The 16,555-nt window shown below is 43.4% G+C and overlaps 2 protein-coding genes across 2 annotated transcripts in view; one reads left to right on the top strand and one right to left on the bottom strand.

The window, feature by feature from the left end:
* Positions 1-16,555, bottom strand: part of CHLSN (cholesin) — a 103,264-nt gene that overhangs the window by 54,742 nt on the left and 31,967 nt on the right. The gene's annotated exons all lie outside the window — the stretch shown is intronic.
* On the top strand, positions 6,322-7,363 carry GPR146 (G protein-coupled receptor 146; the record flags this gene model as incomplete). The annotated part of the gene is made up of 1 exon (XM_080354267.1): positions 6,322-7,363. Exon 1 carries the CDS (start codon positions 6,359-6,361, stop codon positions 7,361-7,363), a length of 1,005 nt encoding a protein of 334 aa, XP_080210393.1. The 5' UTR covers positions 6,322-6,358.

Here is a 16,555-nt window from a genome sequence, read left to right on the forward strand (position 1 = left end):
ATAAGGTAAGCCAAAGGCAAACTTCAGAGCAGCAAAGATTTCCTAAGAGCTTTCAGCAGCCACTTTGACCAAGCAAATGCTGCTGTCCTTTTCAGCCTCCGCAAGCGTTTTTAACCATGCTGATCACCGCGAGATTTGCGAATCTGTTTTCTACTGTACCCAACAGCAGATCTACTATCTACCTCCCTTCAGGGCTCTGTCAGCTCCACTTTATGTCCCTTTTATATAAATGCTAAACAAACATCAGAAGGCAGCACCGTTTCTCGGGCCAGCGTCACATCCTTCACGTGTTTGGTTGGCCCCATCATTTAAGTCAAAGCAACACCCCACGGATTTCAGCACAGGTTGGATCCATTCTGAACCGATGAAAAACGTTGAATCAAATGTCTGGACAAAGTGATTCACGCGAACGTCTGTGTTTGGGACCTGCGCATCAAAACGATTCACTTGAACTTCTGTGCGCAGGATCGAAGCATTAGATAAGAGCTTAGCAGAAGATGCTGCGTATTCTCCAGAGCAGCTCGGACACATAAGGCTCATTTGAGTGAGGAAAGGCCAGCGGGCTCCAGTGACCTCCCTACAGGCTGGTTTGGTGCTGGTACGTGCCCTGCGTCTGTGTGGGCTGCGTGAAAACAACCCTTTATCAATCATCACTGAGAAACTGGCTCTGCGACAAACTAATTACTCCTCAGGCTTCCACTCCTTAGCACAGAAGGAAGCAGATTATTAATTTATTCAATATACCAAGGCTTTATACAGCTCCTGCAGTAACATAATCTGCTATGGAAGTTGTGTTTTCTTCCTGTGGTGTTCAAGATTTAAAACAAAAGGTGTGTGTACATATCAAGGATACTGAAGAACCTTAAAACAAATCTGTTAAGGAAAAAAACCCACCACAGCAATTGCTGTACAGTGTGCAAATGGATACACTGCAATTAGTAAACACTGGTATTTATTTTAGTGTCATTTATGTGGCTATAGTCCCAGGAGCTTGTGCAAACCCTAAGGATGGTTTCCCAGAGCACCATGGACAGGACAGTGTGGGTAACAAGTGGCTACACACGAGGTGTAACTGCAGAGACGCTTTTGTAATGGATACTTTCGGTTTCGAGAGCCCTGATTTATAGACATCCCGGATCCCTCTGCACATCTCTGCTCCTCAAATGACTTTTGGGGGGTTTTGGACACATTTGCCCAGCCTCATACTGGGCTGGAAAACATGACACCCATTAAGAAGATATAAGGGAGGATCCCACCCACACCCTGTGAACGAGTGGCCAAGACTCACCTAAAATCATCACATCTTTAAACCTATCACCAGCATTCTAGAACATACCGTACTAAAGGTCATTACTGGCTTTTTAAAGCTTGATGGAAGGGTCTTGCCGTACATACAGGTGCAATGAGGAGCTTTCCGAGAAATCAAGATCATTAGTATAAAATGTTGATGAATAAGGAATAAAAAGCCCTGTCGCTGATAAAGTGCAGTGGGGAAGGGAACACGACAAGCAGTAGATGGACAGATCAGAACCTGCTCATGCCAGTAAGATGCCTCTTTAATTAATTTCAGGCTCCTGGTAAATGAAAATTCCGACTCCCAATCTTACAGTGTAATAGTAACCACCTCTAGATCAGCATTAATCTTATACCAGCCCTGCTAGACTGTAAAATTAAAGTATTTTCTTCAGACATAAATGGAATAAGATGTCAGCAGCAAATATCCAAGTTCATTCAAGAAGCAGCTAGAAAATGGTGTAGCTAGAAAAAGCTACGTATGGTTTAGAGTGGTATCACAACTTCGGCAAACACGCGTTTAGAGGTTAGATAATCTAGATGAGAGCTATTTCACATATAGGTGGTAACAGAGCAAGCAGACAAATCATTTCTTGTTGAAACAGAGAAATGTGCAGAGCAAAAGGCAGTGCTGCAGCTGGATAAAGGCTGGCGGGACTTTTAAGTTAAATAGAGTAAAAAGAGCGTAGAGTGGTCACGGTTGGGACTGCAAACCAACCTGCCCTGCAACTTAGTGCTGCTTTATGAGTGACAACGTCTGAACAAACCTGACTGCAGCTATGGACCCTGTAATGCAACCAAGCAGCACTTTGTTTTTCCTTATTCATTCAGTTTTATGCACCTTTTCTAAAATCATCTTTGCCACTAAGCACTCTTAACTTTTTAAAGAAGTCTTGAAGTACTCACGCAAGTTTTTATTTCGATAAAGCCACCTTCAACTTGTACGACAGGTAAAGAAATCGGCATTCAGCCAAATGTCCCAACTCTACAAGTATTTGTACGCCAGCGCCGTTCCTACTCCGCTGCTTCCACACTGAATGTATGAGGATTAAGGTCCTTCTACAGTGTGGAGGGGAGGTATCCACAGCGCTTACGCAATTCTGTCGGTGGAATATGCATCAGATAGGAACACAGGCATCTGCTGCCATTTGGGAGTTGCAGTGGTTTTACAATATTCATAATGAATTGTTAAATATAAACCAAGACGCACAGACCTTGCCTTAAAAACCAAAGTCAAACTGCTGTCAGGATAACTCCACATGAACTGAGTAACCATCTTCAGTGCTTCTCTGGTATTTATCCCATAAACACCTGCTTATTTTTTTAATTAAAGGATTTATTTGCTATGGGTTTATTTGCTAAGGGATTTATTTGCTATGGGATAAAGCCTTAGAATCTCTAAATATACAACAAATTATTTCAAACTAGTAGGGCAGCTCTCAGATTTGGTTTATAATAAGTTAAAAACATACTTAGAAGGTAATAACTTCAGTCCATTAGTCTGAGGGGTTTCCATATACACAACAGAACAGCCACGGTGTAAAATTCAGTATGGAATAAATTATCAATCGATAGTTCAAAATCTCTTTCAATAAACGGCCCATTTTAAAGGCGTTGAGAACATCCACGCTCACAGCCATTAATTGTGAGCAACACGCAAATGTTCTCGAGAACAATCATCAACTTTTGAATAAAGCGAAGCGAATGGAATCCGTAACACCACCAGGAAGTGAGGTTTGCATTGCAACGCCTTTTTGTAACACCAAAACAATCTCCAAATTCAAAGCAAATGCTCCGAAATTGTCCCTCGCTTGCACGACAAGCTAGGCGGCCTTCGCAAGCAGGACCGGCACCTGCGCGCTTTGCAGTACGGCGAGTTTTCAAATCCCAATCGTTTCAGATGCGCGGTCTGTATGAACAAAACCTCAAAGCGACGCATTCCCATCCCCGGTTAAAAATAAACCCCAGGCTCCTGCAGCAGAGCTGCTGATTGCGCTGGCAGGGAACGCAGCAGAACGGTGTCCCGGGGGAACCCCAGCACAGATGACAATCTCATAACAAGCCCGCCTGCTCATTTCATTTATACAGCCCTAAAATCCCATTCTTTGAAGGCAAACGCGAGGGCGACGCGGCCCCCGGTGGCGAGGAGTTGGACGCCCCCGTTCTAAGCAGTAAATCCGAGCGGCGGAGGCTGAGCCGAGCTGGCTCCGCAGCCTCCCCGAGAAACTGGCTGTAAACAGGGGAAGGGAGGGGCCTGCCAGCCCCGGCTGAAACTTGGGAGTAACTCCAGGAGGACAAACAAGTGCAGGGCAGGCAGGGCGGGCGGCCGCCGCTCGGGAGCCGCCAGCACCATGTTTGCGAGGGGAACCGGGCGCCGCAACCGGGCGCCTCCCGCCCGCTCGCTGCTGCTCACCCGGGCGCGGATCCGCCTGCGCGGGGGGCGCTGAAAACGGGGCGGGGGGTGAGGGGCTGCTCGGCGAGCTGGGGCCGGACACGCTGCCTTGGAACGTCCGAATTGGATTTTGAAGAAGTGTGAGAGCGGCCGGGAGCTGGGGGAGAGGGGAGGCTGAGTCAGCGCACGGTAAACAAGAGCGCTGCGGAGTTCACTTATGCAACCTGGGGCTGCGAGCTGCGGCCGGCGGGAGAAGGAGCTGCCGGAGATGGAGGCAGGAGCGCTGCTGCGCCCGGAGCGTCCTGGGGACGGACCCGGACACGGGCTGTGAAGAACAAACTGCCTTCAACATGAGAAAGGACACGGCGGGGTAGGAAATGCTGAGCTGGGCCCCCAGCACAGCAAACAGGTTCTGTGCCTTCCCGGGTAAGTGACAATTAGAAAGTGGCGATTTCTGCAGTTGCGGCAAAATTACTTCGTCTGGTAGTTTAGAAATCACCGCCAGAATTTCTTCAGAAACGGGTTTTAGCTTGTATTTAAATTTTTTCTCATTTTGGAGGTATGTTTTGATTGCTGTTTAACACAATGACTTGCCTAGCATTTCTGTCACTAAAAGACAATCGTCTTACTTAGCTTAGGGGACATGAAGATAAAAGGAGTAATTACTTAAAGCTTATGAAACCAGACATCCCCCTGCTCTCTAAAATACAAAATGTGGTGGCAAAGACTGTTGATCTTGTGAGACAATATACAAGCAGGGATTCTGTGGCTGATGTAATTCAGTCTGGAGTAATCAAAGCTACCTGCTTAAGGATAACCCTGTAGAAGGGAATGAGATGACTGTATCCTGTGCTTAGTCACCCCTGCGCTCCCTGCGCTGCGTTTACCTGCAATATCCCTTTCCAGTCTGCTGCTTCGCTTGAATAGGTCACAGCAGCTCAATGAGATGGCCTTTTGGTTGCCTTCACCTGGGAAAAACAGCTTGTGTTTCACCAAAAACAAACTAAAACCACCTCACTTAAAAACTTCACAGATGCTGCCGGAAGATGCATTGTTTTCAGTGCTCAAAAATAGCATGAGGATTGAAGGATGATGTAAAGATACCATACTTTCTACTCAGATGCAATGCTACAGCTGAAGAAAACCATTAGTTCTTTTCCACAAAGGTGATGAAAGCTTTGCAAACAACAGGAGTGCATCTTGTGCTGCCGCCCCAGCAGTCGCATATCTGAGCAAATCAGCGTGAGACAGCGCAATGAAAATCTGTTTGCCCAGCTAAAATGACTGTATTTTTAGCCCCGTATCTGGCACAGGCAACGGTATTCAGAAAAAATGCACACAAATAACTGCAATGGGAAGTAAAAAATGGAAGTTGACATGATTCTGGAACAAATCCTGCCCTGTGGCTGAAGTGTCAAAGGATTATGAGCACCGGAGAGATGCAACCACATATCTTCGTGTGTTTACAAAATCCACACTGTATAATTTAGACATATGGAGTATAGCGTGGTGTCTAGTAATATTCCTTTTAATTGCACAATGTTTATTGTGGATTGGATTAAATCTTGCTCTCCGAAAGAACGCAGGTACGCGTGCTTACACTTTCCTATACGTGCCAAAAGGGGAGCATGTAAAGCAGCGCTGGGTATCCAACAGTATCGGGGTACACGCAACACGGGAAATCACCTGCTGTGTGATCTTGCACCGTCCCACCAGTGGGCTGGAGGGAACAGTGACCGGGGATTTAAGGCTGTGGATGTTTTCACTTGTACTTTACATGTTACTTCTTATTTCTGCATTTTGGAAAGAAACACTTCACGATTGCTTTGAAGTTCACTGAGTGCAGTTGAAATGTTCTCCCTTTACTGAGGAGAAAGCAAAGATAGCTGGACAATGACTGCTGATAGCAGCACACAAAGAATTCAAGCTATTTTAGAGAGGAAACGATAGCTAATTCTTGCCTTTTGCAAAGTCAGGCTGCCCTGATATTAGGTTCCCTGGACTACAGAGGTCCATTGTTTTTCCAGAGCTAAATGGTTATAGGTTGGAAGTCTGAATACAAACTGGCCTATTACAAAACAAAACATACACACCAGAAAACCCAACAAAGCTTCACCTGCTTTCCTAGTTTCCTCCGTTTTGCTGGTGATCACCATACGTCCACCATACAGCTGTGGATTCCTAAGAAACAGGCTTTTCAAAATCAATAGTATTTAAGACAACTCTGCTTCCCATCTTATTGCTAAAATTTGTGCTTCAGCTTATATCCTCCCCTTCTTCAGCTACCCTTGGGTGTTATTAGCTATATAAAAGGTACTTTTAACTTCATGTGTGTTGCATTGGTACTTATTTTTAAGATACACAGTTTATGGTTTACTTGCATTGAGTGTCCCGTATCAGCTCATTAGCCACTAATTTCATTTAAATTAAAACTTCAGAACATTTTCTTTTGAATCACAGATGATTTTCTGCTAGACTAACAAACCCAAAAGGTGTTTCAGCCGCTGACCTTAAATTAATCAGTTACACAAAGTGTATAATGTCTTTAAAATGTTTTCTTCGTACTCCATTGCATTTCGCTTACAATACAATATTTCAACACCACTTCCACTGTTTCTCTCCCTACAGCAAAGCTGGTAACCAGCTGAGAAGACTCAAAAGCTAAAATCAACTATGTGGAGCTGTGAAACCTTCAACAACAGTACTGAGAGCAGTGAGGACCAGCATCTCTGCCATGACTTCCACCTTGTGCTTTCCATCTTCTCCCTACTCTACCTCATCATATGTTTCCCGATCGGCCTGTGTTACAACGGCCTGCTGGTCCTAGTTAATCTCTACAACAAAGCTACTATGACTATGCCGGATGTTTATTTTGTCAACATAGCCATCGCTGGTCTCATCATCAACGCTCTGGCACCGATGTACCTTCTGGGTCTTGCCAATACAAAATGGGCCATCTGGAATTCTAACAATGAAGTTTATATCACCTTACTTATTTTATTCAACGTCTCGTCTTTAGTTACCATGTACTCGACTACCTTACTCAGCCTGGACTACTACATTGAACGTGCTCTGCCTAGAACTTACATGTCAAGCGTGTACAACACCAAACACGTTTGTGGATTCATATGGGGTGGTGCCATGCTGACAAGCTTTTCATCTCTCCTCTTCTACGTCTGCAATCACGTATCCACGAAAATAATTGAATGTTCCAAGATGCAGAACAAAGAAGCGGCAGACGCCATTATGGTGTTTATCGGGTACGTGGTACCCGCTATCGCTGTACTGTACGCACTTATATTAATCTTGCGAATACGCAAAGAGGCGACACCACTGGATCAAGACACTGGACGGTTAGATCCGTCGGTGCACAGGCTTTTGATTGCCACAGTCTGTACACAGTTCACCTTATGGACACCCTATTACGTTATTCTCTTAGTAAGCACATTTACTAACACACAAGGAAGACTCGCAGATGAAAATTACAGTCGGGTATTACATTTTACCAAGATTTTGTCGAAATTCTTGGCTTTCTCGAGCAGCTTCGTGATGCCTCTGCTCTACAGATACATCAACAAAAACTTTCCCAGCAAGTTACGACGTCTGCTCAAAAAGCTGCACTGCGGGAGCCGCGGGTGCTCCCACGAGCGCGCGGTGGTGCAGCAGGTCATGACGTAGGGCTGGACCCGGCGCCCCGTTACCGCCGCTCAGCGCTGGGCTCGGAGTCAGTAACGCGAGGGGCCCAACCGGGGAGTCCAATGAAAACGGGCTGATTGTTGGCTGCAATCTTGTGAGACTCTGTCCTGCGTGACACCTGTGACACCTGATGCGTGCGGCGCGCTCAGCTGCTTACAAAGCACGAGCTTCATGGCGCTGCTGCCTGCGCAGCTCACCAGGCAGCCGACTGAAGCCTTGACTGGAGACACAGCACCTTGTATCTTGTACAGAAAAGGAATTTATTACCTGACGTTCTGTACAAAAGAAGTAACGTGGCTGTCCTTGATGAAGTAAATAGGATTTTTCAATGAAGACTATCTAGATGATCTTTCCTAAAGATCATGTTACCCAATTATTCATGTCCAAATAGTTAAATGTTAATTATAAATTATTTAATTTCTTTCTCCATCACTGAATCCCCTCTAAAAGAAGCCTAATTTACCGTTTTCAGAAATTATTTTCTCACACAAGCTAACCTAAGTTCTAACATTGATTGTAAACTGATTTTTTTTTTCTAGGTATAACAATTAACAACAATGTGTTTTATTTTTCCAGTGCTCTGTTTGCATCCTAAAACATTTCAAGAATTCAGAAATATTTATTAACTAAGGGAACTGAGAGATGTTTGTTCTGCATATTAAAATGAAGGACACAGTGGTTTACACAGTTAACATTTAACAAGTAAAGAATGTCTGGCTAAGTGTTATGGTCCACATATGTTCATGTAATGAGTAATTACCTTAAAAATAAATATGTTTATTATTAACATTTTGTATTTTCCAGGGATATGTTTGCAACAAATAAATGGCAATCTCTTTAATCTAGGGCATCAGTGGAGGTTCGGAAACCACACCAAATCCTTAACTACATACAGCGTATTTTAAAATGGGAGTAATGTATAGAAATCCCAGTCAGCATCAGCTCTTTGCTGACCTCTCAGAAAGGGAGTGATTCTGGAATACACCATAAAGGTGGAGTTTCTGTATCTCACAGTGGGGACGAAGGAATCCAATCCACATTGCCAGATTTTACTGAGTGTACGAAATACATAAGGACCACAAACATGCTGCAGGAAGCAAATTAACAGCAACAGCAAACTACAAACGGTTGGCCCCAGAACTACCTGCTCCTGTGCTGATGTTGCATTATTAACAACAGGGGGGGCAAAGTTAAAGGGGTTCTCCCACTGCAACGCGGCGGAGTCGTTTTCTTGCTTCATCTGTCACAACTCAAATTCCACATCACTTTATTTAAAAAATGTGGCTTTTCCAGCCTCCGGTATAGAAAAAACATGGGGCAGAACCAGGCTTGAACTTCTTAAATCACTTCTAGCGCAATCTCATCTGATAATGGGCTGGAATTTGTCGGCGTACAGACTTGCTCAAGTTCTAAGTGGGAAGCAGGTGAGGAACAGTGTGTTCACATCTTTTCCCTTCCCCAACATTATTCATTTGTTCCCATGGCCACCTTTGCTTCCTCATACACGAGCATCTCTAAGTGATCAACATCCTGCTGGAAAGACTCTCAATCTTTTTAAACCTTAAACCCAATGCAGTAAATCATCTATTTCTGTGGTGTGTTCTCCACACAAAAACTTTCCAGCACAACTACATCAATTTACTTCATCATTTTAGCCTGTTGATTAAAGCCATGTGAAGGAATGAAGCCTTGATCCTTGCGTCTGATCCACACACTCTGGTGCCTCTATACTGATGTGCTTTGATAAACCATTGGGTTGGTTGGTTGGGTTTTTCCCCCTTACCTTGAGGGGTTTTCTATTCATTTCTATACATCTTGAGTGTTCGTGCTCACTGCCATGCAGAAAGAAAGGAAATCTTACAACTCCCAAGCAACAATGATAGAATAGTTTGAGTTGGAAGGCTTCTTTCTTCCCATCTGAGGAAAATTAGGTTTCTTAATGCACCAAAGTAAGTCTCCCATATAAAAAATGTGTTAAATAAATCGTTCCAGTATGCAAGAAAAATTGCAGCAGGGTGGAACGGGCTCATCTGGTGAGAACAGAGGCTTCCATAGCGGGTCCTGCAGACGCTGCGGCGGCACCGGCAGCATCAAGTGCAATTGGAGCTTCATGCGGCTCCTTTACCTCGATTTGCCCCGTCCTGTCTGTCTCCAACAGACACACATTTACTGTTCCCTTCTCTTCATGTTAAATTCCAGGTTTCAGATCACGGCCCTTTTATAATTTGTCTTTTTCTCTCATCTTTTTCACTTCTCTACACCATTTTCGTTTTGCTCCCGTTTCCATCCACGCTTGGTCTTGCGCACTTGGTACCATTCATATTTACTTCATCAGACTGACTCCTTTAAGATGACCCAAATCTTATTCAATGACTTGACATTACAAACAGATTTCCATAGTGAAATGGAAGCTGCTATTTAAGAGATGGTGAAATAACAAGTTTTTATGTCATTTGCCCTTATCTCAACTTATTTTTTCTCTAATCTTTATTGCAGTGGAGCTAAGTACGTGTGCGTGTATCCTTGATAACATACAAACTGATTGCCATCACATTTAGTGTGTTATCATGTTAGTATGCCGTTCTCTTAATGAACTCCTGAACTTAATTGCAGCACCTTCCCGTGGTATCTCTTCAAAAGCAACATCCCAAAAAGAGCTTTGCAACGTTTATATGAAAAACAGTAGATGAACAAGTGCAGTAAAATGCTCCTGGAACTAAATGGTATTATAAATATGGAAGAACTTTTACGGACAGATCTTTAATGTAAGGAGTTCTCAGGAATGCAGCCTCTCCATTTCACATACCTGAAGGTTTCTGATGACTGTAAATAGCGGCTTATCTAGCTCACATTTAAATAAATATTAATAATGTATATATGCAAGATAAAAATCAGCCTGCTGATGTAAAAAGAATCCGCAAAGAATTTATTAAATTATTTCTGAAAATGTACCGTTTAAATGTAAACCTCTGAACGGCAAGGTGCACTGGATGTTTCTATATGTATATACTGTATACTAGAAAGTAAGCACTAGTTAAGTGCCATTATTAACAGTGTTATTTTCTCACAAAATTAAATGTAATGTTTGAGTTGATCTGTGCTTTAGAGTCCTCTTGCTGAACCTCTAATTAAGTCAAATTAATGAACTCACAAAAATGTTCCTTTCTGCTTCTGCTGAAATGACGAACACAGCGAGGCCAAGACAGGCCCTTGTTGGCTGACCTAGCAAGGGTCCCAGTTCGAAGAGCTTTCATTTAAGAGTCAAATTGAGGTGGTTTCAGCCATCATTTCAGTCAATGAAAATGATCAACCCCTAGAAAATTTCTGGTTCTATTAAAATGAAGAGATGTGGCCTTCGATATCATGTCAAAATACTATAGAAACGGACTTTCTGCAAAGCTTCGCAAAGGAGCTATCGACTCATCAGAAACTCTCAATAAAAAGCGTTGACGTGCATCTGGGCACTAAGATGTGTGATTTATTTTTCCTTCTTGATCCAAACTTAGTGTAGACAAGGTTAAGCCCATGTTGCTTCACTGAATCAAAGTACAACAAATCGCCCCACTCGGATGGCAAATCAGACACGTTATCAGATTTTCCAGGCCATAATTTTGACGTCATTAAAATCTCATCATTCAGCAGTGCGAAGCTGGCTGGAAATGAAACAAAAAGGCACAAGCCTCCCCCAGTTCTTTTCAGAACAAAGAGTCCTGGAATGGACAGGCCCGAGTGCCACCGCAGCACAGAGTCCCAATGTGACCAACGCACATCGTGTCCCTGTCCCTTCCTCCCCTTCGTGCTGCCCCAGAGGAGATCTCGGGAACCAGCGCCCTGCAGAAATGCTCTGGGTTCCCACAACAATGTGATCTAACAACTCACACCTTCAGCATCCCAAAGAAAATTCAGCCCTAAGAACATAACGTACCTCATAACGCATTTATTGTGGTAACCGCTGCATATAAGCAACAGATCACTCACCATGGATCGCTTAGCTTACCTCACGCATATGAAAATATTTTTCATGCCTATGCTTTCAAAGTTATTAATTTGTTCCCTTTAAATGATCTGTGAAGTATAGGGAGACAGCAAACAAAAGCAAACCCTATTGTAAATGGTATTGGTGCAATTCCTTAAAGAAAATAACAACAAACGCTTAGTCCAGAGACTGAGTGTCAAGACTCGGTGAGAAATAAATGCAAACGGCAACTGTGAAAATGGAAGTGGTGATATTACACCATTTAGTCAAAGCCTGTGTCTGACAAGATGCCCTTATTGCTTCCATACAATGCAACTCTTCTCTGTTGCTCTAATTGGAGAGCTGGTGTCTCTAAACAGAGCAGCGGATTTCTGACGCTTCGTTCTTCAGAGCGTGAAGATACAACCATTATACATAAAATGTGTGTTTCTTATCTGGATTAGTACACCTCCTTTTATACAACATGGACTTGAAGGATCTCAAATGAGAACAGACCTAAGCAGCAAGTTAACGAGCCTACAGGTTTGCAATGGGTGAACGTCTACATAAATACAAGACTTGAGTGGGTACCACCAAGTCAAGGTTTACAGCAGTACAAACCAGGCCACCGCAGCACCACAATCTGCCCTTCTCTATCAACAGAAAGTGATTTCACTGAAAACAACCACGTTTTGGAGCGGTTGCAGAAAAGATGCATTTCACTACCATATAACAAGAAAATAGGCCCCAAGGTTGCCGAGAAAAATGACACCTCTACCAGGAAATGCAAAGTGAAGAACTTGATTCAATTAAATTGGTTTTGTGCAATGGATAAGTACACAGCTAAAACCGCACTTTTTGGTGCTTATTAAAATGAAAGTAGCACAGGCCGAGCCCAGCAAAGCCCGGCTTAGCGCTGCCCTGAGCTCAGGCTTTGCCAGGTCCCGACTTTCGCTGAGGTTTCTGCAGCTGGAACACACTCAGTGCACTGATGAATCCGAAACACACGCTCTGATTAATTATTGCAGCATCTTAGTAAGCGAAACCCTGTGTATTTCTTAACTATCTCAATACACGACACCAGCTGCGCCGACTGCCATGGCAACGAATTGGAAGCGTGAAACCTTTCCTCTGTTGTGTTTCCGTTAGCTTTCCATGACCTATCCAAACCCTTTGCTGAATACATTCTTTTCCCATCAGGAGAGGATTTATTATCTACTTTGTCACTCCACTTTCTTCCCATTAAGTCCTTTCCTTACCGTGGAAGTCCATGGGATTTCCTTATGTTCCTGCCTTCTAAAGCACTGACATATTTACGTCCACAAGAACCGTCAAAATCATTCCGTCTACAGCAGGTGGAATTCCTGTATTATTACAAATCGTGACAGTAGAAGATTTTTACAATACCTGATACTTATCAGAATATTTATGAATATACAGATAGATTAACAAAAGTAATACTTCCTACCCAAAAAGTTCTTTAAAACAAAATTTACAACCAGAAAGAGAATCCATTTTCTCTAGTTTAATAGTACTGGATGATGAAATACATGAAAAGAGAAATAAACAGCAGCAGAAATACCCAAGTCAGAGACCCACAAAGAAAAAGAAAGATAAACAGATTTAGTTAGAGACACCTTGCAGGAACTGTATCTGCAATATATTGCCCAGCAGTAGGAATAATTCTGCTGTAAAAATGCAGAGAAAGTGCTCAAGTCTGGATCAAGTCAGCCTTCTAAACCACAGAATTAGCCTCCTAAATTCAAGTGTTTTTATCACAAATCTCATCGATATTGATGGGAAGTCGTTCTGCTCATCACTTGTGTGTTTCTTAACTCATGGCTAAAAGATCATTTTGAAATTAATGCCGGTATTAGGCCATCAAAGTTATTTTAGAAACTCCATCTGGTGGTCACTAGTGGAATATTCTTGCAGTTCCCAAAAACAGTAAGATCAGTAAAACTAATTAAAGGATTTAAGTTACAGTCCCAGTTTCTTGTTAAACACAGATTTGTACTCGCTGGTCCTGTCTTGCAAGTATTTGTAAGAAGAAACAAAGTTCACCGCAACTTCTACAACAAACTGCTGCTGGGAGCGTGAATCACACAGAACCACGGGGTGTCGGGGGTTGAAGGGCCCTGGAAAGCTCATCCAGTGCAATCCCCCCATGGAGCAGGAACACCCAGATGAGGTTACACAGGAAGGTGTCCAGGCGGGTTGGAATGTCTGCACAGAAGGAGACTCCACAACCCCCTGGGCAGCCTGGGCCAGGCTCTGCCACCCTCACCCCAACAAGTTGCTTCTCAAATTCAAGTGGAACCTCCTGTGTTCCAGTTTGCACCCATTGCCCCTTGTCCTGTCCCTGGTTGTCACCAGCAGAGCCTGGCTCCATCCTCCTGACACTGCCCCTTTCCATATTGATCCCCAGCAATGAGTCCCCCCTCAGTGTCCTCTTGTCCAGCTCCAGAGCCCCAGCTCCCTCAGCCTTTCCTCACACGGGAGATGCTCCACTCCCTGCAGCATCTTGGTGTATAATATATGCGCTGGTATGAGCAAACACGATGTTACCCATGCATTCCAGGCAGCAAGGCTGCATGCATGAGAAAAATCATGAGCCAAGCCTTTCCTGCTCATTTATATCTGAGGTTTGAAGGACACCATTAAACACAGGCACTAGGGTGACTGATGCTGAGCCAGATCCAAAACATACTAGAGACTCAAAATCTCATCTTTTAACACCTCACAGTCATTACAGAGCATCTGGAAAAATAATGTATTGCATGTGTACAACACTGGGACTGTTCCAAGAGCTGGGACCCATGGAAACTAGAAATACCTTTGTAAAAACAAAGTGTATCTTGTTTTTTCTTTTCTTTACATTCACTGCTTTTGTGTGGAGTTTTTGTCTTGTTAAGCTTGGTGTTTAGTCAAGAGGCTTTTCCTTTTCCAGACCTCCAGCACTTTGAACAGTGCACCAGAAAGAAACGGAACCGCGAAGGCCGGGCAAGGCGCGTACGACGAGCCCAGGAACCGGCACAGAAAACCACTGGATGGCCTCACAGCCTTAGAAACTGCTGGGACAAACACTACTTTTCTGTTCTAAAATATCTCGCTGCAGAGGATAATTTGAACTGGAGCGTCACATGATGAAACCATAGGTTTGCTAAACATGCAACGTGTATGGTTTGAATGACCTAACCCGAGTTCCTGTTTCCTTTACAGAACTGTGTGTTTTTGCAGTGAGCGAGCGTCTGGATTTTCCATCGTGATGTACAGCAGCTAAAGAAGTTACTGTAATATATACACCCTGCTTTCTACATAAATAAAAAGGGCTATATCCTCCAAACAATAATTGTATTTCATCTGACTATTCTCAGCCAGTTGTGTCTGTGGAGCATTTCCTTGCAAAGGTAAGCGCTTTATATTACTTTGAATACACAATGTTTTATTCATCACAAGAGGCTCGAATTGTGAAGCTAATGTTATAATTTAACGGGTTTAGTTTTGCCTTCTCTGGCAACATTTGAACTACGCAAAGTAAAAATACTGTCTCTGGGAAACATCCTTGGAAAGCTGAAATGTATAAGAAAACTAAGCATTAAATAAATGCAAAGGCTGCTTTCCGGGAAGTGCTTAAATGCCATTGAAGCAACAGCAGCTGGGTGATGAAACGCTGCTCAGTGGTCTGGACAACAGACTGTGACCATTGCCTGAGCTGTCCCTCAATGGACGGACACCATTGGAAACCCCAACCACACCGCAGGAATTGTATAGGGCAGGAAAAACGTCAGCAATGCTGCTTGGAGATTATATTCGGTTACTGCTGATTCACTTATATTCCGGAGAAGTGAAAATAAAAGCTTTCGGGTTCTCAGAAACCAATGATTTTTTTAGGAAGTTAAGAGTGGGATTTCTTAAATTTCTTAAATGCAACCTCAAATACTTGCCCGAGTAGTGGAATTTTGACATCACGAGAAAAACAAATGTGGCGTTTTGAATGGCAGTCTGACACGCTGCAGCCTCCCCCTTCTTGTAACTCGGCAGGCTCGGTACAAACAGAAAGAGCAAATTCACGTATATGTTAACCCTCCACCCCCCAAATCTGCACAGTGTTTGCACGGCTCTATGCAGGACGTGCCCACCAAGGGCTGAGTTTCACAAGGAATATGATGCTGTTGCTTTAGGACCGGATGAAGGATTTTCCTTCTAGAGGCCGGTGCCAGGAGGCAGAAAGGCTGCCCTGCCAAACCCTGGTTAGAGGGAGAATTCCGCTGCCACACAGAATCCCTCCGTTTCGGAGCTCTTCTTCCCAAGGAAACAAAGGTTTCCTTGAAACCAAACTCTCTGTTTGCAAGAATTAACCATGAAAGTGAGAACGGGGACTAAACCCACTGAAATCTTATAGGGCAGGTCCTCTCGGTACCGCGAGTATTCTTTTCACAACTTGCTGGTTTAAAAGTGCTGTCTGAACGCTACGCTGCTCTGCTCAGCTCCGTGTGTTAAGTGAGGGATAACGTACATGCCGTGCTCCAGAAAGCTTAAAAATAGAATAATAAAAATAAAAATCAAATGTATTTGCTTTAACTGCTGACACAACAGGCAGAGCGGATGTAACGGAGAAACAGGAGCAGAAAGAAGAGGGGAAAAAAGTGAGGCCACATAAGTTACAGGAGGATTCACAACATGTGAATAATGGTCAATTAAAGTGAGGGGGAGCTGAGGTAAAAAGAGACAATATAGGGAAAGATAATGCAAGCAGCATATTGCAGATTTCCCTCACTAATTAACCTGAAGAGTAACAGGAATAGGCCTGTCTTGTGCTATAGCTTCGATATTGTGGGATTTGACACACTGGATGTTATTCTCAGTTACCAGTGAGGAAATAGGAATAAGAGTCAGTTTATATCATGCTATGTCGCGAGGAAAAGAAAGAATTGGGGCTTGAGGTGTTTGCACTCTAAACTCATAAAAGATTGCGCTAAAAGAATAAGGACTTGAGCTTCCCTACCAACCATGGCAGAAACATTAGATGTATTTTACCATAAAATCTATGTCCTGGCATTAAATCCAAGAAGCAGCCAAGAGCTGAGGGAATACCAGATTTTTCTCGTAGCAGAGCAAAATTGTATAATGAATTCCTTATTTTTTAATGATGAAAACTGAAAGCGTTTTGGCAAAAAACGTGCGATCGGCACTGAGATTCTGAGGTAAATACGTGA

This window comes from Nesoenas mayeri, assembly GCF_963082525.1.
Source record: "Nesoenas mayeri genome assembly, chromosome: 15".
In the NCBI taxonomy this organism is placed as follows: domain Eukaryota; kingdom Metazoa; phylum Chordata; class Aves; order Columbiformes; family Columbidae; genus Nesoenas; species Nesoenas mayeri.